The 21474-nt window shown below is 39.9% G+C and overlaps 1 protein-coding gene across 1 annotated transcript in view; it reads right to left on the bottom strand.

Moving 5' to 3' along the window:
* Antxr1 (ANTXR cell adhesion molecule 1) overlaps positions 1-21474 on the bottom strand; it is a 213392-nt gene that overhangs the window by 133937 nt on the left and 57981 nt on the right. Inside the window, exons 6-8 of the mRNA XM_070004483.1 lie at positions 19960-20039; positions 16973-17041; positions 15211-15291 (exon numbers count right to left, since the gene is read on the bottom strand). Of these exons, the coding sequence (XP_069860584.1) occupies positions 15211-15291; positions 16973-17041; positions 19960-20039 (230 nt within the window). The remainder of the gene's footprint in view (positions 1-15210; positions 15292-16972; positions 17042-19959; positions 20040-21474) is intronic.

Genomic DNA, 21474 nt, shown 5'->3' on the forward strand with positions numbered 1-21474 from the left:
CTGAGAAGAGATAATATTTACCCATTCCAGAGAGAAATCAGGGTGCCCTTGTAGAGAAGCATTGTGAAAGAAAATGAACAAACAAGCATAAGAAAAATCCTTATGGACAGTGCAGGTGACAACATAGTAAAAACAATTCAAACGGTTTTTCATACCACATCTCTTAGGTAGACTGTATGTATACCAGGAATTATAAAAAGCAAAATTCTATATTTTCCAGCCACTTTTCCTTCATTCAGTATAACTTCTTGGCATTTTCCTTCTTTGCTCCCCAATCTGTTTTCAGTTTTCCTCTGATTCTGCAGGTGGAAATTGTTCCTCCTGATTTTGCCTCATTTCCTTGGCTTCTTGCTTACCCAGCCACTTCCCCAAGTCACACAGGTGCACTTTAGTTTTGCACTACTCTCCAAGTGTGGCCTGACGGTAGCAGGAAGGAAATGTTTTGGGCTCTCACATCCCTTGTGATGTCAACTGAAGTCAGAGGTCGTCACTCACCTGACTATGGATACTTGGTGTCAATGCTGAGTGTCTATTTCCTGTTCACTATTAGTCTGACCTGACATCAGGAACCCAACGGATACATCTGAGCATCTGTGTTTCCCTGTTGCTTTCTCCTTCCTCCCATTTCCTATGGGCCCATCGGTCTTTGAACTCTTATGGCTGTAGAAATGTCCTAGAACTGTAGCTTTCCAGGATCCTCATGCATAATGATACCTATTCTAGGTGACAGCTGCACTTTATAAATGTGAAGATTGTCCATTTCTCCTCCCCCCATCATGTTTTGCCATTGAACTCTTCCTGCCTTATGGGTCACCTAAGCCAGTGGATGCTATGACCTTAGGAAGTAGCCACCCTTGTGACATGTCCTTGGGCATAAGTCTCCAAACTGGCCCATCAAGAAACAGAAATAATCGAAGGGGAAGATCTCTGTAAACAGTGGTGTTTGAATAACACCAAGGTACTTTTTGCTATTTAAAATTAAATTGGTAAGGCATTTGATTTTTTCCAATAAATCATTTTATTGGCCACAACTAAAGATTTCAAAACAGTCCAGGAATAAAAACTAAGGCACTAGCTCTTTCCTACTTCCATTTCCCAAAACATGTACATGAACATTTCACCTATATAAGTTCCTGAGCTTCAATCAACATTTTTGGAACCAACTCTTCACATTTAACCAGGGATCAGTAAATGAAACACTTGTGAATCTTTGACCACAAAGACATACTAACAGGGTTTGTCATCATAAACACATGGTGTGTTAGTCTCTCAGAGTGTCTACAATTAGCTGATTAATCCAAGGAGTGCACAAAGAGCCAAAACATGTCAGCCAAGGGCTGCTATTTCAATCAAGGGAAAACACAGTTTTCCAAATTGTAATTTAAAACATCTGGAAGGGATGCAGTATAGCCAATACAGTAAAATTTATCAGAGTGGGGGATGGGCGAGTTTGTCTGGAACTGTGATTCCTATTAGTTCAAAATGTCTGGCTTCAAAAGGTAGGTGTGAGTGACTTAGGGGTTCCTGTGATCACTAGCAGCCCAGAGTGTCTGGGAAGCAGTGTATGAAAACTTCTGCAGATGATCTGAGGGACGAAGACTATAAGGGAGTGAGGAGGCTGAGGATCACTCCTGTGTCTGGGCAGCAGTAGCCAAGGAGGAGGAATATACACAGCTCTAAGGCACTAGGGAATTGCTAAGGGAAGTCACTGGATGGAGTGGAAGAGTCACATGGCATTGGAGTGAGGTCAGAGGTGAGGTAAAGGTTTGACTGGTCCATAGAGAACAGGTCCTGATTCATGTAGAATGTCACAATGTCTTAGTCCTTGTACTGTATATCATTTGTTTAGGCTCTTTGACAATTCTTTGAGCTTTTCTGAATCCCTAAAGAAGAAATATAACATAAGTTACTTGGAATCTGGAATCAAATTACTTGGGTCAATTCACATATGAGCAATGTGACCTGGGGCAAATTGTATAGCCTCCCTGAGTTTCTTTTCCTCATCTACAAAAGTGGTATAATGATATTCTGCCTAAAACACTACCATGAGGCAAAGCTGGCAAGATTAAATAAGATTACTGCAGGCCAAAGCACAGCACAGGGCTTAGAACTGTTAAGTCTTCTACTAACTGTAGCTATTATCTTTAAAGGCTTGGGTTCTGAACACAGGTAAGGTAGACTTGGGCTCTGAATGTTTTTGTTTTTCTTCTTCTTTTTTTCTTTTGCTGAAATTCAAGCCCCATTATTTACTGGCCACATGGACTTGGAGAAGTTATTACATCTCAGAATCTGAGTTTTCTATTTAATGGGATAAGAAAAACTGATTTCAAGGGGCTGTGTAAAGGTTAAATGAAATAGTAGACAGGAATGAGGAGCTGTTTGTCAAATCAATTGGACTTTAGTGACAAAATCCCTAATGGATGGAAAGTGGGGAAGAGACTGGAGATTAAAAAAACAACAAGAAGATTTTGTCTTGTAGATAAAAGTAGACAGATGGGGTTGATCAGTAGATGGTTAATTCTTGGGCCACTGGTCAGTATATGGACTTCAAGAAAAGGGCTCAGAAGGACTTTTGGGAGTAAAGTACTTAGAAGGAAGTCTTACATATATTCAAACAATGGGTAGTTGTGTGTTATTAATACTATATTTATGACACCTAGAAAAGGCCCAAAGGTCATACACACTTCCATCCCGTGCTTAATCATATTTACTGATACAAACTGAACCAAAGTTCGTACTATTTTCCTGTTGACTTTTGGATATATTTCCAAGAGAAATTACATGAGAAAGCATGTCTAAAATCCTTAAGGAACTAAATAAGTATGATATTTTATTACTGGCAGGGTTACTTTTGCAAACTTTCTTGATTATTGGGGGAACAAGAGAGACAGCAGATGGAAAAGAACTTTGCCAAGTTATAAGAACTGTTTAATAAATTTAAACTGAAATCCATTGTGGAGAAGTCAAAGTTGGATATGAGTTTTATTTTTTGCGTTCCAAAATTCTAATGTCTTTTGTCATAAAGTTCTCAGTTTATGTAGGGATTTCTCTCTTAAGAATTGTGAATATTTGCAAAGTGATTAGGAACTTCTCCTTTACAATAATTGCTCTACTTTTTTCCTAATAAATAATCAGTCCATATTTACTAGATCATTTTCTGTTGAAAGATTTTTGGGAGCATATGAATAATAAACTAATCTTCCCTTATTATCCATTCTCAGTATAGGCCTTTTTCTCCCACATGTCTTTCCAATCACATTCCTTGATGTCTTATTTGTTGTGAAGAGAACACAATGGTTTTAAAACATCTGAGACTTGAAGTAGGCCGGCCCAAAGGTGAACCATCTTCTGACCAGTATCTGTATGTCTAGTTTTCTAAGACTAAAACTTAGCAGTTTTGTTTCTTTAATCCCCCCCTTTCCCCGGCCACTGTCTTCAAATCTAATACAAACTTTGCTACCTAAGTCTGGGTGGTCTGATCAGTGAAATATTTTCATGTTCATCCACAATTCCATATAAACTTTTTCTTAGAGGATTTATAATAGTTTGTTATCACACAATTGGTTTTTGATGTTTTTGTCAGTGTTTTTGCAGAGTATAAATGCTACAAGGGCAAAGAGTGAATTTGTTTTAGCCCACTGCTAGATCTACAAGACCTACCCTGGCACATACTAGACATTAAATAAGTATTTACTAGCTTCCTCAGTGGAAAAAAGGGCAGATTTTCTGCATGACTTCAAAAATGTGTATATAGCACATTATACATTAGCCTACAGCTTTTTCTAAATAGTATAATATTGGGGTCTTCTGAATACAAGGCCATATTCTGTATCTTATGACACCTCCTTCCTCTTATTAAGTTAGCATCTTTGTGTTTGGGGACTGCCTTCCCAGGAGACAACTCGATCACTTCCAATTCCTTAATGGCTAATCTTCTAAACAGTAATGCCATCTGTGTATCTTGTACAGATACGCTGCTTGGAGGATGGTGCTCAGGCTCCCTGGAAAGGGCTATACGCATTATTACAACTGAAGGCAGAAAGCATGCTGGATAGGCTGGGGACCTTTGCTCTTAGAAATTACCAGGCAGCCTGGAATAAACAACTTACACATTTACACTTTCAAGATCATTAATGTTGATCCCAAGAATTTTGACATGACTTAACCCAAAGTTTATTAGTAAAATATTTTTTTAAAAAAGGCATAGTCATTGTTCCTAGTTAAATTCCAATTCACACTTTAAGCAAAAGAAACACCTTTTGCCACAGTCTGTGGGCTTTCTATTGATTTTTCTAGCTATGTCCTTTGCCATGCAGAAACTCTGCAGCTTCATGCAATCCCATTTGTCCAACCTTTCTTTGATTTGTTGTGTTTCTGGGTCTCTATTAAGAAAATTTCGGCTGGGCTGGGAAGGTGGCTCAGTGGTAGAGCGCTTGCCTTGCATGCCTGAGGCCCTGGGTTCGATTCCTCAGCACCACATAAGCATAAAGGAAAAAAAAACCGGAAGTGGTGCTGTGGCTCATGGTACAGTGCTAGCCTTGAGCTAAGGAGCTGAGGGACAGCGCCCAGGCCCAGAGTTCAGGCCCCACGACCGGACCCCCCCCCCAAAAAAAGAAAATTTCGGCCTGTGCCAAGGAGACCTAAGGTTTCTCCTGTTCCTTTCTGTAATGTTTTCAGGGTGTCTGCTTTGACTCTGAGGTCTTTGATACATGTGGAGTTGATTCTGGTGCATGGTGATGTATCAAGGATCTAGTTTTCTACAACTGAATAACCAGTTTTGCCAGCACCATTTACTGAAGAGGCTGTCTTTCTTCCATTCTATTTTTTTAGCTCCCTTGTTGAAGATTAGGTGGCTATAGGTCTGTGGGTTCATTTGTGGGTTTCCAGTTCTATTCCATTGGTCCTCAGGTCTGTTCTTGTGCCAGTACCACGCTGCTTTGATTACTATGGCCTTGTAGTAGAGTTTGAAATTTGGTATTGATATTCCTCCAGCACTATTCTTTCTGTTAAGGATCATTTTTGCTATTTGGGGTCTTTTATTGTTCCATATGAATTTTTGGATTGCTTCTTCTATTTCATTGAAGAATGAAGTTGGAATATTGATAGGTATCGCTATGAATTTGTACATAGCCTTTGGAAGTATTGTCATTTTCATGATGTTGATCCTTCCAATCCAGGAGCATGGATGTTTTTCCACTTCCTAAGTTTTGCTTTGATTTCCTTTTTCAGGTTTTTAAAATTTTCATGGTAGAGGTCCTTCACTTCTTTAGTTAAGCTTAGTCCGAGGTATTTTATTTTTTGTGGGGCTATTACAAAGAGAGTTGCTTTCCTGATTTCAGCCACGCTCTTCTCATTGTTGGCATACAGAAACACTTTTTGAGGGTTAATTTTATACCCTGCTACTTTGCCAAAATTTTGAATCAGTGGAGTCCGTGGGATTCTTTTTTTTTTTTTTTTTTTTTTGTTGGTCGTGGGGCTTAAACTCTGGGCTTGGGCGCTGTCCCTGCGCTCTTCAGCTCAAGGCGAGCGTTCTACCGCTTGAGCCACAGGAAAGTCTCACGGACTTTCCTGCCCTGGCTGGCTTTGAACCTCGATCCTCAGATCTCAGCCTCCTGAGTAGTTAGGATTACATGCATGAGCCACCAGCGCCTGGCTCATGGGATTCTTTAAATACAAGATCATGTCATCTGCAAAGAGGGAGAGTTTTACTTCAGCTTTCCCTATTTGGATCCCCTTTATGTTTGCATCTTGTCTTATTGCTGTAGCTAGGCATTCTAATACTAAACTGAAGAGAAGTGGAGAGGGTGGACATCCTTCTCTCATTCCTGATTTTAGAGGAAATGGCTTTAGCTTTTCATCATTAAGTATAATGCTGGCTGGAGGTTTGTCATATACAACCTTTATTATATTGAGGAATGTTCAATTGAGAATTTTTCCGGAGCCTTCATCATAAAGAGGTGTTGGGTCTTGTCAAATGCTTTTTCTGCATCCATTGAGATAATGATGTGGTTCTTATCCTTGCTCTTGTTGATGTGACGAATTATATTAAGTGATTTACGTATATTGAACCAGCTTTGCATCCCTGAAAGGAATCCTGTTTGATCATCATTAGTCATACAACGGACAAGGGTCTCATATCTAAAATATACCTGGAACTCAAAAAATTAAATCCCCCAACAACAAATCCTCAAACAACTGCCTGATAAATAAGTAGGCTAAAGACTTAAAGAGAAACTTCTCTGAAGAGGAAATAAGAATGGCCAATAGATACATGAAAAAATACTCAACCTCTCTAGCCATAAAAGAAATGCAAATCAGAACAACATTGAGATACCACCTCACCTCAGTTAGAATGGTTATAATCCAGAACTCTAATAACAGATGCTGGAGGGGATGTGGCCAGAAGGGAACGCTACTGCATTGCTTTGGAAAGTAGTATGGAGGTTCCTCAAAAGACTCCACATAGAGCTCCCCTATGACCCAGCAATCCCACTTTTGGGCATTTACCCAAATGATCACAAACAAGACCATACTAAAACTACCAGCACAACTATGTTTATTGTAACATTATTTACCATAGCTAAGATATGGAACCAACCCAGATGCCCCTCAGTAGATGAATGGATGAGGAAAATGTGGTATATAAATATATACAATGGAATTCTATGCCTCCATCAGAAAGAATGACATTGCCTCATTTGTTAAGAAATGGGAAGACTTGGAAAAAATATTAATTGAAGTAAGCCATGCCCAAAGAAACATAGGTCCCATGGTTTCCCTTATTTGCAGTAACTAGGACATGTGTAGGACAAGCAGAAAAGGCCAAAAGCTACATACATATGACCATATAAGATGACGTTAAGTGAAATGAACCCAATAGGGACACAAATATCTTTTTTCTTTCTTGCTATTGTTTCTAACGTATTTATAATGTACCATGTGATTTTTTTGTTGCTTTGTATGTTCCTCCCCCATGGTATAACCCCTATTTTCTCTGTATTTGATGTCACTGCATCTTGTATATACACTTCTCTAATTTGGGGGGGGGAAGGGAAAAACAAAATGCTTAAATAAGGATACCCTTTGTTAACAATGAGACGTACAAAACCTATGTTGAAAATGAACCTCAGCAGGGGCTTGGAGGGTGTGGGGGGGAGTTGTGGAGGTCGGAGGGAAGGGATGATGGGGGAAAAACAAAGGAGGCAACAATGCTCAATAGGCAATGTACTCATTACCTTGCTCATGTAACTGTGACCCCTCTGTACAACATTTTTACAATAAAAAAGTACAAAAAAAGAAACACCTTTTGTTAACAATAGACTGTATCCAGATTTCGTGGCTTCTACAGAATCTGACTTAAAAGTAAAAGTTGAGTATTATGAGTTGGGTGCTGGTAATTCACATCTGTAATCCAAGCTATTCAGAAAGTTGAAATCTGAGGATCATGGTTCCAAGCCCGCCTGAGCAGGAAAATACATGAAGCTTTTATCTCCATTTAACAACTGAAAAGCTAAAAGTGTGGCTCAAGTAATAGTGTGCTAGCCTTGAGCAGAAAAAGTTAAGGAATAGCACTTAGGTTCTGAAATCAAGCCCCCGTACTAGCACAACATTTTTTTTTTTTGACTTCTCCATGGTATAACCCTTGTTGTCACTGTATTTGATTCCTGTGCCCTGCATCTTGTATATACGATTTTCTAATTTGGGGAGGGGAAGGGATAACAAAAAGCTGAAATTAGGATACAAGTTGACCTCTTGTAACAATAAGGTATATAAGACACTATGTTGAAAACAAGGTAGGAGGGAATTGGGGAGGTAGGGGACAAACAAAGAAGGGAGTAACAATGCTTGATAGGAAATTTACTCATTACCTTATCCCGTAACTGTAACCCCTCTCTACAGTATCTTTACAATGAAAAATATATACTTAAAAAGTTTTTCTGAGTGATATGCACCTCTTTCTGGGATCCAATGATTTTATGTATACTGATATGTTCTGGTAAATAAAGGCCCTTCTAGACAAGAAACATAAGAAGTTACTAGATTTTTCAATAATAAATAATAATTATATAAAATAATTTAAATAATTATTCTCAAAACAACTGATTGTTTTGAGCAAAACACACAGTCTGCTTGAATAAATGACTCCCAATGGGAGTCTGGTCTGAAGGAGTGTATGGCAAACAAGCTTCTGAAAAGGAGGAAATTCTCTTTTTTCCACTGAACTACTTTCTTCTCATGTTTTCAGAAGGAAAGCTCAGCTAGCTGCAAATTCCCAAAATGTGGTTTATTTAGTAAGCTGAGCTTGTTGACCTGCTGCACACAGCGACGTGAGCGGCCCTCTCTGGGTGCTGATTTTATCTAAAGTTTCTGCTGTTGCTTTTGCAGTAGGCCAGATTTCCTAGATAGGAATAGCTGCAGAGAAGGGGGAAGAGGCTGAAGATTAACTAAACACATTCCTTCATCTTTGTAGCCTCTTTAATCTAGGGGAACTTGTATTAGTTTGGGGCTTTCTTTTTTTTTTTTTTTTTGTCGGTCGTGGGGCTTGAACTCTGGGCCTGGGCACTGTCCTTCAGCTTTTCAGCTCAAGGCGAGCACTCTACCACTTGAGCTACAGCGCCATTTCCGGTTTTCTGGTGGTTTATTGGAGATAGGAGTCTCACAGTCTTTTCTGCCCAGGCTGGCTTTGAACGGTGATCCTCAGATCTCAGCCTCCTGAGTAGCTAGGATTACAGGCGTGAGCCACCAGCACCAGGCTAGTTTGGGGCTTTCTAATAAGCTGAATAGAAACAAGAATTTAAGAGAAATGTCTGGCCTGAATGCCTGCAAAGTCTAATTAATGACTGCTGAGGCAAATGATTTTTTTTTTTTTTTTAAAGATTTTCTCCTCTGGTCCGGCAACTACAATTGATTCTATTTATGTTTTGTATTCAGGCCTGGCAATGTGAGCAGAACTCAGAATGCCATCTTTTATAGATGCAATCTTGAAAAAGAGGCTAGAGGAAGGACTGAAGGGATTTTACAAGAAACAGAGCCACAGAACTGCCCATTTATTGGGCAGTGTAGGTCTTCCATGGGTCATGAATACTTCACAGTCCTCTGAGTTGCTTTATAACTAACAAATATGCAAGGCAGATCTCTGGAAATCCAACACATGGGGCAATCTCTGGGATTGCACAACTCACCATCTGTCCAAGAGGAGTGGCATAGAGCAGGGAAGAGATCCAAGAATCAAACAAAAGGCTTCAACAATGGATGCCACTGGAGTTCAGTGAGAACTTATGCTGGAGCCCAGACCAGGAGAGGTTCCATAGAGAAGACTGAGCAGCCTCTTGGGGTTGAGAATGGCCTTGAGACAGGATTCAGGTGGGACCAAGGAGAAGAGGACTTCTTCCCACAATCGTAGATGTGTGTGATTTAAGAGGATTGGGGCTGCTAAGATGTGCCTCTACTTCACCCCACCGAGAGGACTGGTTCAGTTAAAGTTAAATACATTCCAGGATTGTAGGATTTCAATGTGAATTTTGACAGGAAGGAAACCCTTAGTGTTTCTAAGTGTAGTTTTAGAAAAGTGCGGGTGGGGGAAGACACGTGTAGGAGACAAAGTCGGCTTTTTGTCATAATTTTGCTAGGGTCTGGGTGAGATTGGTGAGTCATATTTCTTTCTACCTTCCTATGAGAAGGAAAGGGAAACCAGCACAGGATTTGTTTTTCATAAATAAAAACAAATTTATGTATACCACGGAATAGCTCTATTTCTGTTTTGCTGATCTGACAGATTTCCTGATAACAAGGGCATGCTTGCCAAAGCTTACAAGAAATTCTTGCAAACATGGTATGTTTGCTCAATACTTGTTTATTGTTGATCAAACACACAGAAAGCTCCATGTGCTGACTCACCCCCACATTCATAGGAAGCCAAGCATAGGCTTAAGCAGTTACTGTAAGAAAATCTTCCTTGTAGAGATGACAGCTTGGTGCCAGGAGATGAGTTCTCTTTCTTGTGGACAGTATTCCTGGTTCCAGGCACTGCCCTTAACTGGACATGAAGTGGAGATAGCTGGGAGGAAGCGGTGCCACAGTAACTGGGTCAAGTGTTGGGATTCAAAGTTGTCAATCCATGTTAGTGTTATTGGAACTCAGCTTTCAAGTGTGTTCCAGTTTTACTGCCTGCAGCTCTTAGGAAAAAGCAAAGGCCCAGAAGCCTTTGCTGGACCTTTGCTTCATATTTTCACTTGAGGGCTGGTCTTAAGTTCACCAGCTGTGGTTAGTGGAAATTCCCCAAGGAAGCCACAATCACAGAAGGCAAAGGAATAGTTTCTTCCTTTACAGTTTCACTGGCAGAAAGACTCATCATCTTCCAACCATCCAGATTTTTCTTTAAAATTTTATTGATATTGTCTGCAAAACCAAGTAGAACTCTGTCATGGTTATCGGAGGTTGCACTCTATATAAGTGTGGAAGGAAAGATGGTCCTTTCTGCATGAACCCTTGGCAGTCTTTGGAGTCTTTGTGCTATAGGAAATTTGCTTCCATTGGGTTTTTTTTAATCCATTGAACAGAAATAATGGCTCAGGAGAAATGCCTTGCCTGAAGTGTGCTGCAACTGTGTGAATTGTGTCATTTTACAGTCTTGGTCTTCAGTGTCTTGAAGCTGCTTCCTGGTCTCCTCACATTATTCAGTAGAGTTTGTGATAATCCTTATTTGACAGACTTGGTCACTCATTGTTCCATGTGGCTTTGGGACCAGTTGGCGAATTTCTCTAACAGTATAAAATCTACTTATGGAAGGGGTAGCAGTCTCTACATCAAATGGTGTTTGTGAAAGTTGATGAGATGATTATGTAAAATGATTTGCACAGTGCTGGCACATGATACGAATGCACTAAATGGTGGCTTTTATTTTTACTCTTCTAAGACCTGAGTTCAGATTCCCCACTCAATCATTATGAGTGGCAGATCTGGCTGTTTATCCAACCTTCTCATCTCCGTTTTCTCACCTCTAAAACAGGGGCAACAAATTTCTTAGAGAGTTGTTGAGAGGGAGCTAGCAGAAAAGCTGGTGGAAGAAGATGATCAAAATCGTGACTTCACACTGATACAGAATTTTGCTAATGACTCTGGGAGCTTATTTATTCATTATCTAGTGGGCATATGAGTAAGATGTCACTGTGTCTACATTTTTGAGACTTGTTTGCCAGCATGATTGCTCTACTGTGAGACTTTGCTCCACTGTTCTTAAGGAAATACCGTGACCGTTGAGTCTGCCTGCTGCTTCACCTCATATTTAGTCACTGTTCACTAAGCAATGTGCTTTAAATCTCCTACATATCATCTTAGGGCTGTGCTTGGCCAAGAGTTTGCTATGCAGTCTCTTCTGATGGATGGTGTCATTTCTCCACCCTGCAGATCAGATCATGTCTTTGAAGAAGTCCGGAGTCTCTGGCCACCCCATTTACTCTTAATCTCAGGAACATATTTCTTTCATATCAATTAGCATAATTTTAATTATCTGGATGTATTTACTTTCTTATGTGTCTCTCCCACTAGATTATAAGCTCTTTTGAAAAAGGGTTTCTTCCTGTTTCGCTTGTAATTGAACAGTCAGAGCCTGCCATAAAAGTTTTCCAGTGGGTATTTGATGAATGAGTAGTATTAGCGCCTATATCATCTGAGGTTAGAAATACAGTTTCTATAAGCAGAAACTATTTTGAGTTTATTAGAAGCTGTGCTGCAATCCCATTTTATATAATTAAACACAGTTCTATTTAATTGTGAGGAAATATTCAGCCACAAAACAACATCTATGGGAATAAGCCGGAATAGATGTTTCAGATGAGAAGAAAATAAGGGCTTTCATTTCAGTGTCCAAAAGGGGAAATAAACCTACTTTTAAAAAATAAGTTAGCCAGCTTTTAGGCCATAATTATTTCTGTCTGATTTGAGAAAGATGAGCCCTGCTAGGTTTGTTCTGTTTCTCTGTCCAAGCAAACTAATTAACAACTTCCATAAACATGGGTTTTGAGTCCTAGGAGGATCAAAACCACTAGTATAACTCCCAGATAAAAGTTCCTAAGAATGTTATCATTCAGCTAAAAGTCTGGAGACTGAAGTCTCAAATTTATTTGTTCCTTTTTCGGGATGCTGCTCTGTTAAAACTTCTAACACATCCTTGGGATTATTTCCATTTGGAAGTAAGGGAAGTTTTACAAACATCCGGGCTCATGTTGCACTTGGGTAAGTTGCTCAGACTAAAATATTCAGGGACAACACTGCCTTACATAGATAAAAGATTCTCATTATTTGTGTAGAAACCAACTCTTGAAGGATGTTAGGCACATGACTCAGAAGAAATGTTTAATAAATAGAAAGATTTGTCCCTGTGTAGAAGAATCGAACTACCTGAAGGAAGGTCTAGATTTGCCTTGGAGTCTTCTGACTGAACTAACACCTGGATGTCTCCAATCTCCCTCTTATAATACAGACACTGCCAATATTCCTCTTCTTAAATAGTACTTGGTGCACGTCAACGAATGTTTCAGTTCTTTCATGAGGAACTAGAAGAGATTCAAAGCCTTCAAACATAAATCAGGTTGCGATGGAAATGCTAATTACACTACTCTGACCCGTATTGAGATATCAAACCAAACCCCATAATATGTTTACTTATACTTAATTAAAAATAAAATTGATACCACCCACCGCTAAAACCTTTTAAAGCTCTTTGCAAATTTGTTCAAATCCAGTGTCCACACTTATTTTCTATTACTCCTGAAACTGCCCCACCAGACGGCCAGACATCATTACTCCCATCTCCTGACAATGTTTCTCAGCCTATGGGAAGAAGGCTGAGGTCATGCTATCCCTCCTGACATCACCCACCACCTCCCCTAGATTTTCGTTGAGCCAGGTCTGCCTCCCCTTCTCATGAAGGCTCATATGCAGAAGGATCCAATTCTGAGCTCCCACAGGATTCAGAATCAGCCTCAAGTCCTGCTGTTAGTTATGCTTCACGTTGTTGGACTGTTTCTTTATACAGCATTGTTGTTTTGTTTCTTACATTATTAGGTAGGTGTCAGTGACTCCAGAAATCAGAGTAAGGGCCCCTCACCGGTGGACTTGTACTGGATCTGATCATTCTTTTTTTTTTTTGATCTGATCATTCTTTATCCTTTCAGTAGTTTCCTCTTTCTGGAAGGTAGATTGAATGGGTTTTTGTTGCTTGACAACAAATATAGCTTGAATAAGGCAGATAGCATTTGTATACACTTAAGATAAGAATTACCAAATCAACATGGGATTATTTTTCATAATTCCAAAACTTTGTAATCACATCTATCCATCTTTTAAAACAATACTGGCTGCACTTATCTTTTTAAAATGCTAATTTAAAATATGCAGATTCCTTGCACCTATTTCTATTTCTGTCAAAGAATCTTTTGGAAAGAAGCCCTAGGAATCAGTGTTCTAGACATGATTCCCAGGTGATCTTTAGATATCCTTCAAAAAACATAGGGGATGGGTGATACTGACACTCAAGTCTTTGATATGGTGAAGGTAGAAAGATGAAAAGAAAGTAATTCCCATGTCTGCAAATTAGAGTTTTTTGTTTTTGGGTTTTTTTTTTTGTTGTTGTTAGTCCTGGGGCTTGAACTCTGGGCCTGAGAGCTGTCCCTCAGCAATTCAGCTCAAGGCTAGCACTCTACCACTTGAGCCACAGAACCACTTCTGGTTTTCTGGTGGTTAATTGGAGATAAGAGTTTCATGGCCTTGGAAGTGGTACTGTGGCTCAAGTGGTAGAGTGCTTGCCTTGAGCTGAAGAGCGCAGGGACAGTATCCAGGCCCAGAGTTCAAGCCCCACGATCGACCAAAACAAAAAACAAAAAAAAGAGTTTCATGGCCTTTCCTGCCTCAGCTAGCTTTGAACCATAATTCTCAGATCTCAGCTTCCTGAGTAGCTAGGATTACAGGCGTGAGCCACCAGTGCCCGGTGGAAATTAGGTATTTTAACCAATAATCCTTGTAATCTTCATATTAGTTCATTCCTTAAGTCTTAGAAAAAAAGGAAGTATTTATGGATCTAGTAGTGGTAAGTGCTTGGGTTGGTATTTAAGTTCTAGGCAATCAGCTCTCAGATTTTGTCCTTCTTGCTCTACTACTTTCCTTGAAGGGTCTCATGTTACATGGAGGTACAGCCATGTGGAAGCTTCCTAGATTTCTGAGAAAGCTGGCAGGTCCCAAGCTCTGGTGAGCAACGCCTGGGTTAAGACATCAAACTTAAAGAGGATGATGATCAAATCTCACTCTGAACTTGAATCCTGGATATCAAGTGTGGAGCCCGTGAGCTCTCACTGCTCACAGTGGCATGCCTGCCTGGTCACAGCACCTAAAGATGGAGGATGTGGTATTTTCTGATAGCATTACGTGGGTAGCATACACACTGGCCTACCAGCTGAGGTTTTAAGGATCAGAAACGTTCAGTTTCCCAGTTGGACCAAGGGTCTGACCTCTGGCTGAAGGGTACATAAGAAAGACCTCAAAATCCAATATTCTATTCACCATCCAGGAAAATGATTCCAGAAACCCATCTGCATGTGTGAAGAAGAACTGGCAACTGAGAACACCTGAAGCACAGTGAAGCCACCCTCTTTGGTGGTCTGTGTCAGTAGCTCTCAATCTTGGCTGACCATTATAACCTGGAGAAATCTCAAAAATTCCCAAAGCCTAGGTTACACCTCAGACCAGAGACTTAATCATCAATATTAAAAAAAAAAATCTCTCCAGCTGATTTCAGTAGACAACCTGGTCTAAGGTGCTTCCAATGGCAAGAGATTAAGGTTCAGCCTGCTGACGTTCTGATGGCGGCTTGTGTTTGGTTATGGCTGAGAAAAGCAGAGAAGGAGTGTAGCAATGGGTCAGATACAAACCATCAGCTACATTTTATCGAGCGTGAGAAAGACTGCCTCAGGTCTGGCTCACTGCCGGAGCAAGACCCCTCTCAATTTTAAATTTTCCATTGTTGGGTCGAGTTAGCACAGAAGGGGAAAAGAAACAAGGAATTGAAGATTGAAGAGGAATGTGGACCGTGGAAGACACAAAATACGGGAAAGAACGCTCTCTCAAGCAGAAAAAGAGCAGCCTCAGAAAGAAGGACAAGGGGATTGGTTGCAGGCTGGAGCCAGAAAAGGACCCCAGAGGAAGCTATTTACTCACTGAGTGGATGATGCCTTGCAGAGCCTGGAAACCGTCATTCACCGGAAACACATGATCCTTGCTGTCCGCAATCCGGGCCAGCTGAGAACAGGACAGACACAAAATGCACACAGAGATAAGGATGTGTTCAGTGTGGAGTGCTTAGGAATGCTACTGTGTACGGGCCTCACTTAGTTTTAAAAAAGGAGAGACATGATGCCTTCCTGGGTTTATAGGCCTCAATGAAGTGCCTTCATCACCAAGAGCTTTCCAGGGGTCTGTGGAGCAGGCCCCAGGGGAGGCTCCAGCTTTTACATTTGTTTTATTACTTTCCTCCTCAGGAGCAGCGGTAAGATCACCCAGTTGGATGATATATTGATAGGTTGATATATTTATGGATTTGGGGGTAGGCCATTGGCCCAGTTTTCTCCCATTCACCCAAATCCCTGATTGCAACTTTATTCAAATCAAACAGACTCAGGCTTCCTTTAGAGCAACTTTAAAAATAAAGTCAGGCTTTGTTGTTGGCAAGGCCTCCAACCTTTCACCTGAACTGCTGAGGAAAGAATGGGGGCTTGCGATTGCTTCAGCTGCTCTGGCTTTATAGAGCAGAGGATTGAGGGCAGAGATTCAGATCTGTGAGCTTTTCCACCCTGCACCTCTCTGTGTAGTTCTGGGATTGCACCGGTCATAGCCTGTGCTGGTGTGTAGCTATGGTTTCACACACACGGTTTACTCTTTTTACTGAATGCAAATGTAAAATATCCTTACTATGAAATTCCATGTGCTAAAACAAAACAAAAGTCACTCATACCCCTTCCATACCAGTCATTTTATGTCTATATTTATTAATAATTTCATATATACAGACTTCCATGCTTCTTCAATGCAAGCGCATACATACATACTTAAAAGTGGGCATATACCATTATCTGTGCTTTGTAATCTTGTTCATTTAGCAATGTGCCATAAGGGTTTTCATGTGTTATTATAACAAAAAGAAATTATGAACTACCCTGAGAAACTATTGTTTAGTTTAATAGGTTTTCACAATTTACTTGTACATATAAGTACAAGTACTTGTAAGTAACTTTTTGGCTTATGTGGCCAATTATCTCCGTATTTTTGTATTGAAAATGCATTGCATTTTTAATAGGTGAAAAGGATTGCTTGTCATTTGAGTAAGAAAATCATACTTGCCAAATTATTTTCTTTTAAGAAACAATTATTCCAAGTTAACTCATATCTGGACTTTTTGGTTTTGTTATATGCTGGCCCTGGGGCTTGAACTTAAGGCTTGGGCACTGTCACTGAGCATTTATGGTCAAGACTAGTAGTGTTCTACCTTTTGAGCCACAGCTCCACTTCTGGCTTTAATTTTTTTTCCTTGTAGTTAAATGGAGAAAAGGTTTTACAGACTTTCCTGCTGGAGCAGGCTTCAAACTGTGATCCTTAGATCTCAGCCTCCTAATAGCGAGGATTACAGGTGTGAGCCACCAGTGCCCAGCTCCCATATCTGGTCTTGATACTTTGGCAAGTCAATGTTCACTAAGAAGGCCAACTAAGAAACATACTGCCTGGATAGTCTGTGTTGAAGACCCCAGGTGCTTCCCCAAATGACTTCATATCCCTTACACATCCAGTAATCCCCACCTGCTGAGTATTTCTGCAAAAATAACATACCTAAGGTTTATACTGTGGCGGCTCCCTGTGCTGGATGCACATATTCTCTACCATTCATCGTTCAGTATATTCTTAAGCCAAAAGAAATTCACGATCATACCTGTGTTTCATTGAAATCTTTCACTCCAACACAGTAAACAATTGCACCAAGATCTCGGGATCTGTTAGCCTGGATCAAGAAAACAAAGGATATTAGAAAGAGATGCCATGACAAACGTGTTTCTGTTGGCTTTACCAAGGAGTAGTGCCAGTTATTTATAGAGCATCTACTATGTGCCAGATATCATACTGGAGAAAACAATCCCTGTTCCCAAGGAGCTCCTATGCCAGTGAACAGTGCAATCTAACACAATGCAAGGTGGAGCAGAGGAGAGCAGGTAGTCCAGATAGTGCTGAAAGGACCCCTGGAGAAGAGTATTGAGAAAAGTACTGACTTTGAAAGAAGGAGGAAAGGGAAACATTAGGCTACAAATCACATAAACAATTCTGGGAAATATTTACCTTTTCCATTGCTCTGAGGTGTTTTTTATTGGTATACTTTTTGTTGCTTGTAATGGCAGCATGATATCACACAAAAATGTGGCCTTTAGAACCAGGTGTACCTGAATTGGATGCTTGATTTTACTTTGTAAAGTGTTCTGGGGATTAAATGAGAAAATATACACAGAGCTCCTCACATAAAGTCTAGAACATTGCAGATGTTCACTGATGCTAGCATCCTTTAGCAATAAAGCCTGTGCAATGCAAGTAGGATATATTTGAACAGGTGAGCCATGACCTTCTGTATAAGAGACCATTGAAAGCATCTGGGACTGGGCTTGATTTTAATATTTGTTTTATTAATGGCTGTGGTATCTGTTTTCCAGCTTCTTCTGTTTCAGAATAGAAAACAAAAATTGGACAAACTTGGCATGTTCTGCAGGTGCTCAATAAATAACTGATACTATGCATACAGTAAGTGCTAAATATATACATGTTGGTGTGAACTGTGTTATTGTCCTCTCCTCTTCAGGACACAAACCCATTGACGTCTGACACTGAATTATGAAAGGGACAGACACATGCCTTTTCCTCCTCAGTGTTGGAAATATCCCCCCACTTCTTTCACGAGAAAAGAATCTTTTAGGTTTAGTGTTACCTCAACCTTATCACTAAGAGCTCTGTGATTCCTCTCTGCTAATTGGGGTTTCTATAGAATTAACAAGAGCCATTTCTTTATAATTTGAGACTTATCTTTCTTTCCCAGAAAGCTTGCTTTATTGGCATTGGCATTCCAAATATATTTTTCAAGTCTGTATGTGCCATACCTAACATTCCTTTCTACTAACCCCTATTTTAAGCCGCAGACATAAATAATTTGTTTTATTTCCATTTCTCTCCTTATTAGGTTTTTCATTTGACTTGGCTGTTATTTAATGCCCAAATAAGCCATTTTGCGTTCCCATCCCAGGGTTTCAATTTTAGAATACAGAAATGCATGATTTCCCAAATGCTCAGGGATGTCTGTCATGCTAACTTTCATGTTCCCCTTGTTGAGTAATCCTCTGTGCTAAAATCAGTGAAAGACAGATGTTTTTTCATGGTTAAGATATTCAATCACCTATGTCTTTAGTGTCTACCCAGTATATGCAAACTCTGAATGAATGAATGAATATATACTTTATACATCTAGAGAGGGCTGAATACTAGTCATGAACTTGAGGAAAACCTAATGCTTTGACTAACTTCTCTAAGCATCTAGACTCTCCATCTCTTACTGCCTGCTTCCTTCTTGTGTTTCTAGCTTGGTCAAAACGAGCCTGTATCAATCATAAGACTTAAAACAGCCCCATAATTTGTTTCCTTAGGCTAAGTGCACATATAATTCAACTCAAACCTACAGTGGGAAGATTTTCTAAGTAGAAATATAACTTTACCATTCTTGACTAAATGTCTTTTCTAAATCTCATTTAATGATCCCAAAGCTTCATTCAGAGAATTAGTTTGCTTGCTTTTGAGAAAAAAATATATGTCACTATGATTGTAGTTTTGGGACTGTTTGAGAAGGCAAGGGAGAGGTAAAGAGGGGAAGGGAATGATGAAGGGTAAAAATACATTGCATGGAAATATGAAGATGGCATAAAAAATCTCACTGAAAGCTGTTGAATATGGAGAAGGGGGAAGGGAGGAGAGAAAAGTAATAGAGGGGGTTAATCTGATTAGAGTATAATACATGCATGAGAAAAAGAAAAATATAGGAAAGATTACTATCAACTCGGCTAGCAAATAGTGCTCTACTTTGTTTCTTAGAGAAGAATCTCATGAATGGTTAGTACATTCTGGGAAGATTGACTTCAATGTTTTAAGCGATTCTTCCTCCTTCTCTTGCTTTAGTAGAAAAAAAAATATGGGGGAAAATGGAAGAAAAATGGTACCAGTATGACATATGGCATTTGAAAACTCCTAATACAATGCCTTTAATAAAGGTGTAGTTGGCATTTTTATTGCTCACAGCACAGAATGATATGTAAAAAAATTCATGGTTGATGAAAAACATCAACCATGTATAAAACACAAAAATTCATGCTCAAAATGAGTTATGAGCTGGGCTCCAGTGGCTCATGCCTGTAATCCTAGCTACTCAGGAGGCTAAGATCTGAGGATCACGGTTCAAGGCCAGCCAGGGCAGGAAAGTCTGTGAGACTCTTATCTTTAATAAACCACCAGAAAGTCAGGAGTGGCACAATGGTTCAAGTGGTAGAGTGCTTGCTCTGAAGAGCTCAGGGACAGTACCCAGGCCCATAGTTCAAGCCCTATGAATGACAAAATAAAAAAAGAGTTATGATTACTTTTATATATGAAACACTGTTTCACTCAGGGTTTTGTTTTGTTTTTTTTTTTTTTACAGAGAATACTTATCATTTTGCCTGAGTGCAGAAGAGAGTGACCCAGTTCAGGGAGAAGTCCTGTTTCCATGCTTTTGCTTTTGTGTAGGTGGGGAGGAAGAAGTTCTGAGGATCAAACCCAGGCCCCCACACAGGCTAAGAATATGTTTTACCATGGAACCACCCCAGAGATTGTTTAGATACAAGCTAGACCCCTACTTACCTCCCTCTCTGAGTAGAAAAAAAGATCTTCATGGAGTTCACCATCAGTTAAAGCAATGATGACACTGGCGGTCCTGTACCCTGCCCAAAGCAACAAAGAAACATTCAGTTACACTGTTCCTTCCAGGAAAAGGTCTCAGCCCTGGGGTTTTATCTCTTTGAAGCTCAACCTCCTGAAGTCAATAGTGTGAAAATATCCATTTTTTTTTTCTTTTGGGGTCTGGATCAACTCCAGCATGAAGAATATTTCTTAGAGACATTCAGGGGGAATTGGTGTTGCTTCTGGATTTCTCAGCCTCTTCTCAACAAATGGCCATACTTGGTGATCCTCTTCTAGTAGCAGTTCTCTTAATGGCTATCCATTGAGAGTAAACTAAGCTGCTTGACCTTTAGTGGCCCTTCTCTCATATTGTAGTTGAGCACATGTAACACCTCCTGACAGTTTGACAGAAGGTAATAGTTACCGAGATTTACAAGCTGATGGGAAGTAGTATAGCAGTTGGCAAAATCTACTAGAATTCTCTCAGTGATATTTAGACTTCTAGCAACAATGCTCATAGCTGATTTATTGGCAAGCTTTGATAGTGAAACCAAGACTATTCTATTTATTGTGGTTTAAAACAAACAGTAAGTAGATGCTTCTGAGGAAGCAAATATCTACTCAGGCCCACCTTACACCATGATCCTTCTAATGTACAGTCTCCTGGGTAGCTGGGATCTCAGGTTTGTACCAGTACACCTGGTTTATTGATGGAGATGGAAGTCTCAAAAATATTTTGTGGGGGCTGGCCTTGAACCTCAATTCTTCTAATTCTGCCTCCCTAATAGCTAGAAGTATAGATGTGAGCCCCCATGCTCACATGCTCAGCCTAGTGAACCTCTTTTAGGAGATTTGCCTGAAAGGTTTCCATGAAAGACACTATAGTAATAATAGCTAAAATAATAACAATAATTATTATTGTTATTTCTAGGCCTTTTGCTAAGTATGTCTTGCACTTAAATGAAGCAAAATATAAACCAACCTTGACTCTTCTTTTTTTCTTTCCAGTACTGGAATCAAATTCACGGTCTTGGGCTTGCAAGACAAGTGCAGTACCATTGGAGCCACAACTCCATCTCCTTTTTCTTTAGTTACTTTGAAGGTAGGGTAGGATTTTATGCCTAAGCTGAACTGGAATGTGATCCTCCAAATTTTGCTTCCTTATGGTTTGGACCATTGTGCCATTGTGCTTTGCTTATAGGTAGGATGACAGGTTATACCACCTTGCTCAACCATTAGTTGAGATCAGGTCTCATGAACTTTTATACTTAGACTAGTCTTGAACTTTGATCCTCCAATCACTGTCTCCCAAGTAAGTAGGATTACAGGCTTGAGCTACTTCATCTGGCTTGGTATCTAGATCTTAATATTATACCCAGTCATACTTGTTCGGACATCTCTTCCATTTTAATGAATACCTCAATGAATAACCTTGTACATGTGAATTCTCATAGGGTATACTACTTCCTGGGTTTC

This window comes from Dipodomys merriami, unplaced genomic scaffold, assembly GCF_024711535.1.
Source record: "Dipodomys merriami isolate MVZ:Mamm:240054 unplaced genomic scaffold, mDipMer1.0.p SCAF_63, whole genome shotgun sequence".
Taxonomy (NCBI): domain Eukaryota; kingdom Metazoa; phylum Chordata; class Mammalia; order Rodentia; family Heteromyidae; genus Dipodomys; species Dipodomys merriami.